The sequence below is a fragment of the Centrocercus urophasianus genome, unplaced genomic scaffold (genome assembly GCF_019232065.1).
Source record: "Centrocercus urophasianus isolate 14NV4802_14NV808 unplaced genomic scaffold, USGS_Curo_1.0 seq_18, whole genome shotgun sequence".
NCBI lineage: Eukaryota > Metazoa > Chordata > Aves > Galliformes > Phasianidae > Centrocercus > Centrocercus urophasianus.
The window spans coordinates 12345288-12357462 of NW_024884733.1; the positions used below are offsets into that span (position 1 = coordinate 12345288).

General features: G+C 37.9%; 1 protein-coding gene across 2 annotated transcripts in view; it reads left to right on the forward strand.

Moving 5' to 3' along the window:
• DPYD (dihydropyrimidine dehydrogenase) overlaps window positions 1-12175 on the forward strand; it is a 317433-nt gene that overhangs the window by 265667 nt on the left and 39591 nt on the right. For both annotated transcript variants that reach the window (XM_042818948.1, XM_042818949.1), the window contains one exon: window positions 7201-7380. In XM_042818948.1, coding sequence (XP_042674882.1) covers window positions 7201-7380 — 180 coding nt within the window. The remainder of the gene's footprint in view (window positions 1-7200; window positions 7381-12175) is intronic.

Below are 12175 nucleotides of genomic sequence, written 5' to 3' on the forward strand. Positions count from 1 at the left end.
ACGTTGCTAGCTACTCACTAGTGCCCAGGGTTGCTAGACAAGGTTTGTGCCCTGTACTCAGGGTCCCAGCAAAGATGTCACCTTGGTGCTAAGGCAGTTTTTCCTCACAGCCTATCTCAGCAGGCTTCTGTGGCTTTGCAGTGAGCTGTGTGCATCTTCTTGCTGCCCACCTACAGCTGCCTGCTTCCCTTACCTGTGCTGCCTGCCCCCATCCTCGTTAAATGTCAGCTCTGCTCTGCTCAATACCGCTTCAGCACTTTTTTGTCCTGCTATAGAGAAGATCTGAGCTGTAGAGAAGTAGAGCACTTATCCTGCAAGTTTTCTTGAAGACCTTCATCTCCTTTGAGCTCATTTTGAGCTTCATTACTTACTGACATTAGCCTATACTTTTGATTAGAATAACAGATCAACTGATGAGCTCTCTTCGCATAACTAAAATAACTAGAATATTTCATTAATGACACTCACATGATGTTTTACCATTCAGTCTTTTTTTTATATAGGTTTCTTAAGCCTGCATGTGAGTGGTTGCCTACTTGCAAATCACAGAGCAGTTAGCATCTTTGAATCTTTCTGCTATATGTTTCCCCTTCAGTGCCGCCACTAAGCCCTCTGCTTATTAGGATGTTAAGCCTAGAACTCAGTAAAAAAAAGATTTGTTGTTTTTCTTTTTCCCACAACTCAGGACATTCATAGATACAGTATAGAAGTCCACCAGATTGCTTTCTGAAAGCTGTCCTGGACTTTGGAACAAACAGTAGTTCATTAGTTCATGTAGCTCAATTCTAATGTTTTAAAAAGGCTATCAGCCATCATCCAAATCAGTTTTGCATCTTGATCCAGTAGCTGAAGCCTTGTTAAGTAACATCCCATCTGCTAACCTATATCTCTAGAGTCATTTAAGCAGCTAATGTGAATGAATCAAATCATTCCATCTGTACTGTATCAATATTTGGAAAGCTTTCGCTCAGTTACAAATTTATTCTTTGTAACAAAGAATCTTGGTTTTTTTTCGAGAGAGTGCACCACCTTGTCTGATAATCCACTTCCACTAATATTTCTTAATCCTACAGTCCTTCAGCAAAACTAATAATTACTGATAGAAAGGATAATTTAGGCTATGCATTTCATGTACTGCTAAGTTAGTGCTCACTGAGACATGAGGAGGAGGAACCACCACTACATAGGCAGCTTTTCCATGGACTTTGTTATCCTGAAGATTGTAAGTACAGAAACCCTCCTTGGAGAAGATTTTATGTCTCCTTTCTGTCAGGTAGCAGCTCTTTCCACTATATTCTGAGCACTGTGTTGGGCAACCAGTGTGTACTGCTTTTTGCTTTGCATGTCGGGCACATGTAGATTCTTGTAGAGGAGCTGGAAAGCATACACTGTAATTTCCATAGCCGAGGGCTATGCAGCAGATCGATTGCATGGCCCAGTAAGATCTCCTTTCTAGTTGAGTCAGTTTTTCTCAGTTGCTACTGAGAATAATTTTAAAATTTTACGTATCTTCCCCAGATTAAAATCACGCTTTTGCCCACAACAATAACATTAATTTTCTAAAGGCTGTTGATTTATATGGGTAGGTTGATAGGCAAAAATAGCATCCTTCCTGAAGCACCATGCATTCATTTATGCCTTCAGTCTTCTTCCACCAGTATCTTAGTCCTTAGATGCTAACAAAAAAAAGAACAACAACAAAAAAATCAGTAGTCTGAACTGTACATCGAAATACACCTTAGAGTCATTCATAAATATTTCTCTAACAGGAAGCAGGATTTATATCTTCAGTACTTATCAGGAAGCATTTTAGTAGAAAAAGAAAGCTTCTGTAAAATGGTGATAGATAATGCTAAAATAGAATATATATTATAATATAAAATCAAAACAGTGCATAATTATTTTCTTTACCATTTGGATATTTCAAAGACAGCCAAATTAATAGGAAATAAATGTTAATTCATTGTAAAACCTCTCCTGGGTATCCAAGAGGAATAATATTTGTTTATCCATTTGCTATGATAAGAATATTAGAAACTGTGAAGTCAAAGACTGATTTCCTAATAGGGTGGCATTTTGAGAGCTGTTTTATTTAGAGATCCTGTGCAGTTTAGAACCAAAGCTGAAATAAGTCTCCGTCTTCTGGGGAAGCAAGATGGCATTCTGCTAAATGCTAGAATTTTATCATTTGAAGGGAGGAAAAAAAGCAAAGAGAAAGCAGCCAGCAAGACCTAAGAATATAAAAGCATTTGAGATCTCAGAAGGAGTTTAAATCAATGCACTGCCACAGTTACAGCACAGATGAAAGAGCCTGCTGTCTCAATTGCCAGGAAACTACTTAGAAACTCTCACTTTGATTTTATTTATTTATTTGATTTATTTATTTATTTATTTATATATTGCTAGCCCGTTATATTATCACTAAATGCAGTATATGAGAACATCACTGCTTTGATGTTGTACAGCTACAGCAAATGGAAACTAATATGGTAGAACAGTCAAACTATGTGCTTTGCAATTCTGTATACAAATATATACCCATCGATTTTCTTCTGCCTCTTACTTCTACTGTGTATCACTGCCACCCATATGCCTCCTTACTGTTACTTCTGGTTTCTTAAAGATGACAATTATTTTACATCTGTATTCTGAAGAGAGCTACATGTATATATTTCAGAGCGTGTAAAAATTAAAATTTTCTCCAAGCTATTGTCTTTTAAACCACCTACCACAAATGCAAAGGGATTTAACAGTGATCTTGAGACAGTTTCAAATAGGAGCATGACTGCTGCTAGACATTGCAGTGTTCTTGTTCTCACAGATCTAATCACACCAAGAAGACTTCTTGAAAAGCAACTCATTACTAAACAGACCAGATTCTCTGACCTGCTGATTTCTTCTTTCTAGTTTCATAGAAATTATTCTGTCATCTGCAACATCTTCCATTGGAAAAGGTGAGAAAAGCACTGGATAGAAATTGTTTCAGTGGATGATCTGGCTGGAAATGCTTCAGTGCTGCTTTGTTCAGAGCACTGAGTGAATGGCACAGGTCTTGCATACAGCCCCCTGGCTTATGCCAGAGTTTGGGCAGGATGATAATGCAGTGTGGGGATATTCTTCCTGTTCCTGCTAGAAATATTGGTTATGAGCTAAACCTTAAAGTTCTTACACAGATCTCTTAAGGGATTTGTCTCAGGAAAGACTTCAGAAATTGCCTTCTCTTTGTTGTGTAATGATTCTGCTAAAAGCAGAGGCACTTACAGTGTTGTATAACTGCTGTAGTAGAACCTGTCACTGATAATGAACTTTTTCTTCATAGTATGCAAATTAAAAGTTTCAGATTGATGTGAATGATAAAAAAAAAACTCATGTATTCTGTAATATTCATTTTACACAATAATAACAACCTGACAATTTACTCCAGTTCCTCAAGTAAGATTTGTAATGGCTCTAGATCCTTTGACAAAGCTAGACTGGTTATTTATGTTTATGTAGTAATTGAGCAGACAGGTCATTTTGTATGCAAGACATCAGCATGGACCTTTGAATGTTTCCTCCATTGCTGCATTCTGCAGAGCAGTTTTACTTAGAGCCTTAGTCTGTGATTCATTTCGCACCCACGTTCCCCAGTGAGATCATGCTGTGTATGTTTGATTTACCAGCAGCAAAGCAGGCATTGTGTGTCTTTCAGTATCTCAGACGTGTCTGTATAGATTAGAATTGTTACCTACCATTGCAACTTATGCTGAACAGTTTTATATTTCAGAATATTAAGGGTACAGTATTACTGATCATACACAGTATGTCGGCTTGTTTATTTCTTTTGGGGAGCAAAGGATAACAGCTGGAAAGAAAGAGGAATCTGAATTAGGTAAAAAGAAGGGATCTTACTGTCAAGGATGTCACATAGTCACAAAGCCCTTGATTACTTATAGGGCCTTCCTCTTCTGAAGAAGAAAAGGCTACTTTCTACCGAACTGTTTCAGGTGAATGCCTGGGTCAGTGCACTGCGGAATGTTAATTAACTCACAAGAGTGATTCACTTGAATTATGCAGGATCAAGGGACATTGAACAGATGCTGTCTCTGCCACGTGAAGTCCCAGCACCTTTGCTTTCCAAAACCTGGGATGTTCAACCAAATAAGCAACCCACTTCTTGTCCATAAGCAGTTTCTGTTGGCCACAGGTTTTGGGCTGCTGGTCTGGAGCAATATAACCATTCATATGTGCTCAGTTGTGAAGTTTAGGCTTTTGCTTCAGGGTCTAAAGGGAAATAAATTTCACTGTGTTTAGTCTTGAAAAGCTTGATATTAACGGGGGGACGACGACAGACAGGGCTGCTCTCCATCAGGTTCAAGCATGAGGCACTGAGAGCATCTGTCAGGGTAGCACCCTGTTTGCATTAATCTCCTGTTGAGGTTGTTTAATAAGACATTAAATGATGGTGCAATCAAAAGGCAGTTCCATTTTAAATACAGCTATAGCTGGACCACTTTTGCTGCTCTTCACACCTGTAAAATAAGATACCAGCAGAAGTGAGTGTTCAACATTCAGCTTTGCGAGGAGAGTGAGCATGCCTGCTCCCACTGCAATCAGCAGGACCAAAGCAGGGGCACTGGTGATGTGTGAGACAGGTCAACTCAGTTCTGAGATTTTCCTGGATTTTGAGTCTGCTGCCCTGCCACCTCTCTTGTGCTGACAAGGGGGCACAGTGTCATCTAAACAGAGGCAGCCAGGTGTGATGCTAAATAGCTATCTCTGTAGTATCTCTGTAGTGTAGAAATTGTCATGGCTAACATTGTGCAGTGCCCCTTTCTCTTTTTCAACCCCTTCTAAAAGGCAACAAAGCCTTCTGCATTGATTGGAAGATCAATGGGAGATACTATAAGACTAAAACACAACTATCACCATCTGATATATACGGCTTAAGAAATTTTGAAGTTCAAAATGTTTTGGAATTCTCCAGAAACATGACCAAAACTCTTTCTGTTGGTTTTGTATGCACTGAGGTTTGAATATTCTTTGTTCCAGGAAAAGCCTGTAAAAATATTCCCCTGCTTTTATCACAGTGAAATCGGTGAAAAGCATGTCTTTGGGGAATTATCTGCACCATTGGGCACCATAGTCATAAGGCTTCTACAGAAGAACAAGGTTGTCTGAAAACACTCGCTAATTCAGTTTCTAAGACTTTCTATTTCAGATAACGTTTTTCCTCAGTGCAGTGATTTACATTCTTTAAACAAAGAAACAAACAAACAAAAAAAAACCAACAACTATATTTTGCCTTCAGTTCTGAAACCTTCTTGGCTTCCCACTGAAGTCAAGCAATGCACATGGAACTCGGATTGATCCCAGTGAGTCTTAGTGTGATATCATCTTCTGCACATTTTTATATTGTTGCAGTTCATAACACTGCACCATAAGATAGAAAACAGTAAAAGCCTCCTTATTTATAAGGTTATTACAGGTATCCTCCAGTGTATCTCATGTGTATACATCCTGTCAAAATACTTCAAGATTTTGACAACAGTGCCTGAACTTATTTCAAGTGACATAATGTGGCTTTTGACTGATTTTTTTTTTTTTTTTACAGTTTTAGTATTTTTAAGCATAGTTAATAAAAGGGGTACCTGTGCACAAAAATAATAGAAAATTTGTTGGTGAACAAAGAGGTTTAAATAAGCAGTAGTTGAGATTTGCAGTTAAATATCCTGTACCAGAAATTATTAGGATGTTCTCTGTAATTTCTCTGGAATAATAATAAAAAAGTCTTGAAGTCTGAGGAAGGCATAGCAGACCTAATTAATGCCCATGCTGTTTCTGCAGAAAAACAGATTTTGTATAATGTACATGCACTGCATAGAAAATGTTCTGCTTAAATTGTAGTTTGTCCTTATTTTTTCTCTTGCATAGTAATAGTGTATGGTATTTTACAATGTGAATTGCACCTTTCTGCAAATTTGCAAGTTGTATTATCATATCTTAAATATGAAAAAGAATTATATAGTTCCTGCATTTAATTTTCCCTGTATTATTGCGTTGATACCAAACGTGGTCTGAAGTATATTTTCTTATCCAAAGAGTGTGCCTGCATTTGTGCACATCCATACATTCATGTTCAAAGGTAGATAGCTATTTCAATTTTATGCTCATTATGTGTGTATGTAAATGCCAGTTTTATCAGGAGCATTGTTTTTAGTTTTTAGAATAAAAGCTGAATCAGAATCTGAAAACACTGACACATCTGGAATTTATGAGTATTTCCAGGGAATGACAATTAGCAGTAGTCAACCAACCCTGTATCTCTCCACTGGTGGGTTAGGATTTAGCTAATGAGAATGTGTTCAGAGGAGTTGGAGCATTTTATTCACTTGTTGTCAGTTTAGTTGGGATCTCTGTGGTTTTCAATCAGAGCTGATACCCACAGGGTAGTTTAAGAAAAACCTTGTAACTTGTCAGGCAGGCAGTTGTATGCTATCAGTAGTTCTGTGTCTAAATGTTAAGCTTTGCACATCAGGGATTGTTGCTCTGTATGCTTATGAAGCTATACTGCTACCTGTGTTTCTAAAGCACCTAAAGTATCCTTTCAGTGATATCCAGGGAAAGGACAAAAGCAATGGGCATAAATTGGAATACAGAGTGTTCAATTTAAATATATGAAAAAAACCGTAAGGGCAATTGGATAGCAAACCCTGAGAAGCTGTGGATTGTCTTTGGAAATACTCAAAACCCAAATGGTTGTGATCCTGAATAGCCTCCTCTGACTGACCTTTCTCTGAGCTGGAAGGCTGGTCTACAGAATCTCTCTTTGATTGGGGTCTAAATCTATTTATCTGTGCTTCCCAAACAAGCAGGCTAGGGAATACCCAGCATATGCAGGTAGCATCTGTGTGTGCTGCAGAGTCCTGGAATTGCACTTTGGTTGCTCTTAGGGCAAGGCCTGCAGATTTGCTTCTAAACAGCCTTCAGATCTGGTCTAAAGTCTTCCATCAGGAAACCTAGACATAATCGGAGTTACACAGTCCTTTCTTTTCCTGAACTGACACAGGAGCAGGCAGCCAATAAATACCAATTGTTCTTTGCCAGTTTAGTTGCTATGAGGGTCATCTAGTAATCAATAAATCCAAAAAGTTTGCTAACTTCTTGTGCTCGCTCTTCTTGTGCCTGGACATTGTTGATAACTGAACTTACATTTCATAGGTGTGCAGTGCAATCCAGAATCAAGATTTCACTGTTATTGATGACTACTGTACTGGACTGCGAGCTCTTCTTTACCTGAAAAGCATTGAGGAACTTGGAGACTGGAATGGACAGAGTCCTGCAACCATGCGCCATCAGAAAGGAAAACCGGTATCCAATATTGCTGATCTGATAGGAAAGGTATCATTGTTATTCCTGTATAACTCTATGTCTATGCATTTCCATCTTCACTGTACACAGTCTCTGCTAATTGCTTTGTGTTTGTTTGTTTTTGGTTTTTTTTGTTCAGTGAATTAGCAAATATCTAAGGGCAGCTTAAGGAGGCAGACTTGAAATGCCTTGATATGGGATAACTTTTTACTCTGAATATGATGTCTCCACTCTGTTTGTAGTAGTGGTTTAATGTGTAGAATGTGAAATAACAAATGCTTTGGAGCAATTTCTGGACTGCTTGTTTTAGTGAAACTCAACTCTATTTAGACAGATACTGATATTGTGCCAGGGTGTTCCATCATAATGAAATATTCAGGAGATATGAAAGGCCCCTAGCACTAGACTTGATCATCTGAAAGACCATTCTGTCACAACCAAGTTGATAGTTGGAACGCTCCATCAAGTAGGAGATGATCCTACAGTCATCATGCCTGAGCACCTCGTGGTCTGTCATGGATACTGACTCCCATACCTACCACAAGACAGGAAGTTCCAGGTGATGAACAGAAAAACTGAATGATTTAATAAATTCCATGAGATCATTTAAATCTAGAAAGTCAGTGGTGGAATAGGAATGTAAACTATGGTCTGCGTGAATTCCTAACCTCTGGACTGTCCCTCCTCTCTGCTCTAGTAGTTCCCTACTACAAAAGCATCTTTGGAGATTTTTGCCAGATACAATAGATTGCAGCAGCCCCAGTGCTGCTCACCCCTACACCAGGACACCTGCTGATCCTCGCTGAGAAGCAGGGAGGTGTAACCAGCTTCCTACTGACGCCCTGCTGCCTACTGCTTTAAGCAAAATATCTGCACAGCGGGGAGGCAGAGCTTTTGTTTCTAGTTACTAGAGGGGATCCCTTTGAAGACTGATTTCAGTTATACATCATGCCTATTGATTATCCTTCTAAAAATCTGATATAACACTGTTGAAAATGTTGTAAAAAGTAAAGAATTACAAAAGAATAGGATTTGGAGTGTCAAATGCCTCCAAATCTCTGCTTATCATTGCTGATGACTGGAGTTGGATTTAGCAGGAGATTAGAGACTCCGGAATTGTTGTTCTCGGTGGAGCTCTGAAAATTATAACATTACCTTTCAGAAGAAAAGACAATCCCATTCCTAAAGCTCTGAATAATACACTGCTTAAAAATAAAAGAAGATATAAGCAGTTTCATTTTCATCTACTTAAGCTAAGCAGTTAAGCCAGTCTCAGAGGGTTATATCCAAACTACCTTTCTGCAACACCTGTAGAAATACAGCATTTTCAATTCATGTGACACAGATTTTTTGCAATTCTTTAAAGCAGCACTCTCTGTTCTTGGAATTAAGTTTGCATTTTACTAAACAGACAGCCATTGACAAAGATGTTTCTAGTGTCCTTTTGAATAAGAAAAAGATTATAATTTTCTGCTTGTCACTAAATCAATAGTTAACATTGAAAAAGGTAGTGTGAAAAGATGCTTTAAGGGAGCACTTAATAATTCAAAGCAATCTTAACTTGAAACGAGTCACATGAAAAAGAATGAAAAACAAAGCCCGATGTAATTGTGGCTGGCTGGCTTTTTTAGGCATTTAAAAAGAGCAAGATATTCAGAATATAACCAATTCTGTATTTGATTGCCCTTAGCATAGAATTATATCACTGGATCATTGCTACTAAATAAAATATAAAGCTGCACCATTGATAAAGCAGTGATATTTTTTAAACTGAAGCTCAGGATGACTGTCCAAGAATAAGCATTCAAGGGAAAAGGAAGAAAAATAACACCAGACGGGTAAAAGGAAGTACTGTGATAAATGATCCTACTAGGGGCAATCAAATACAAAGGCTTGATATCATTAATATTTATAATATCATAATTAGCTGCACTGTGCCTAAGCAGTGTTATTAGTGTAACTAATTATGTTATCATAAACTAAGTTAGCAATACTATAGGAATCAGTATTCTTACCTTCATAAATTATTATCAATATTGGATTTCATGTACTTGTGCCTAGCAAATTCAGTTAAGTATTGCGGTTCCATCTAGATTCAAATACAAGTATCTAGCTTGCTTGGCAGCAAGTAATAACATGTACTCCTGACTTTCTTTCTAAAATAAATTCACTGAAAAGCACACCCCTACTCCCTCTTGAAAAAGAGGAGATAGCCTATTGATGTGGTGTGTATGTTTTCATTGATAAAAATAATGTATGACCATATCTTAAACGTGCACTAAAATGTGACAGCCAGAATCCTTCATTCCAGTTATTAAAAACTTCCAAGGAAATGTCCAAGTTTCTCTTAGCAGTACTGTGAGATGAAATGCGGTTTCTTTGGTAAAACCCCTTAAGAAGCTAAACAGCAAATACTGATGAAGTTTTGCATTTTAAAAAGTGAAGATTCCATTTAAAAATGTTGATTTATTTGCAGTAAACGTAAAAATATAAAGGAACAATTCTCCATTTTGTAGGTGATGAAATTCCTATTGATTTTCATATGGAAACACAGAGATTATTCAGGCAATTGAAAATTTAATGATAAGGAACTGTGGAACAAGTATAATTTTCAAAAGCTTTGAGAACCACTTGCTTTCTGATTGTATAAAAGTTCATTAAGCCTTTCCCAGTCCTCGGTCTATTGCAGAATTAGGACTGGGCCTATTTCTTATTAAATATGTTCATAATGGTATCTATGTGGACTCACAGTGCAATACTGAATGTTAATGTCCATATTTTTATATAGCAGTGCTCTAGTCTTTAGATAATTCATGTCCTTTCCTCATATCTGCATCAAATAGATGCTGAGTGCAGAGTGTTGCCACAGGAGAGTGACACAGTAGAATTTTGTCATGAATTTTTTTAGTATTTGATGACCAGAGTCAATGAAATGATAAACACTTTCTTCTAAGCAGAGCACCTGACATCAAAGCGAAGCTGTCTTGCCCTGCAGACACCAGATAAACAGCAAAATAAACAGTTATCTCTGTTGGTTGTTACATTTATCACAATCATTTCCTTTGTAAACAGAAAGAGTACTAAAAATGCTGTGCTAAGTGGTGTGAATAAGCAGTTTAAGAGCAGACACACCCATCTTCGTCTAAAAGGAGAATGATTTTGATCAGTACCTGTTTGTGCTTTTACATTAATGCTAGAAATACTTGCATCTGATAATTTCAAGCCCTTAACAAATGAGAAGCATCATAGCTCTGACAAATATTTTGGGAACTCAAGTGCTGCTTTTTGGCTTTGCAACATTGCATAATGTGTTTTTTGGTCTGTAGACTCTGAATGCATCGTCTTTGAGGCAGCTGGTGCATCTTTACCAATAGCTCTCCCGTAACATTAGCATTCTGTGTTTGCTAATGCAATGGTTGCTGCTGCAGTCAGTACCTGCCATTGTCCCAAGATGTGATCTGTGATAGTACACTACCTGTCGTATCAATGAGATTCCTACTTAGAAATGCTAAACCCAGTTGTGGCTTCTATTCACTGGCTTCCATAGCTTCCCATAGCTACACTAATATTTTTCACACTTTAATAGGACTGCAGCCTTATCCACAGCCATTCCAAAGACACTCCTAGCATACATGTTGCATCAGCCTCACAAAAGTGGACAAAGCCAGTTTTCAGGGCTTCCTTCCTCATTGCTTTTCTGATGGCTTGTTTAGGTGTTTTTTTCTGAGAGGAACTGACATTTGAAACCTTGACACAGGTGGCTGTCATTAATATCCCCTCTGAATCACCTTTCCATTGAATGCATGAAATAAACCTTGTCAGCTTGTCTCAGCTATAATCTCAGCTTGCAAATATAGACACTGAGATGAGAGAGTGGCAAGGTAATGGTGACACCACACTTCTTTCTCACTCACTCCGTCAAGGAAGAACTTTTGTAAGAGCACGCTTGCCTCATCATGAATTTAGATAGAGATCAGAGCATGATGCAATGAGGCACACAATTAAGCATGCTCTCATAACCTGAAATTATTAGGGTGACTGCTTAAGAGAGGGATTTTTAATATATTTATACATTTACAGTATCTCATAATTCCAAATTAACTGAATTGTGTTTTGGAATAATATCTCTGAGTTTCCTGGGAAGATATATCAACAGGAGTGATAAAGATAACTGTGTTCGCACTAGGCATCTAGACAGGGTACAATATTCCCCAGAGGTGCAATTTGATCTCCTCTGCGTAGTCACTGTCTCACCTTGTCTGTTTATTGCAGGAATCTTTTATTAGTTGCTCACTGATCTTACTCCAGGGAGCTGAAGTGATTATGTCCAAGAAATACACTGGTGTCAGCTGATGGCAACAGAAGTGTTTCTCTATAAACTTCCACCTAATGTCAGCTATAAAAATCATACTTAACACAGTGGTCTCTGCACATGCCAGGTACATGTGGCAGTTTATGGGTTTATAGGAAAGAGTAAATATGTACAGACATTTCATACCTTTCCTTCAGCACCAGAAGCTTGAAAACCAATGGCATTTGTTTGGTTGTATTTAAAGGTTAAAAAGGAAAACAACCGAAGTGTCTTCATTTCAGAATTATCCAAAACCCAAACAAACTCTTTATCCTAGTGATCATCCTCATCTGTTGGGATTGTGTTGTAATGCAAACATAAAAGCCATATCTGGTAAAAACATAGACAGTGTCTTCAGTGAAGAGGTGAAAGAGAGTGATCCTGAGCATGCACAGTTCAGTGTAAGAACTTCATAGAAAATTCTTGTAACTTAAATTCAACAGACTGCTCATTTTATTCTCTAAATACAAGGAC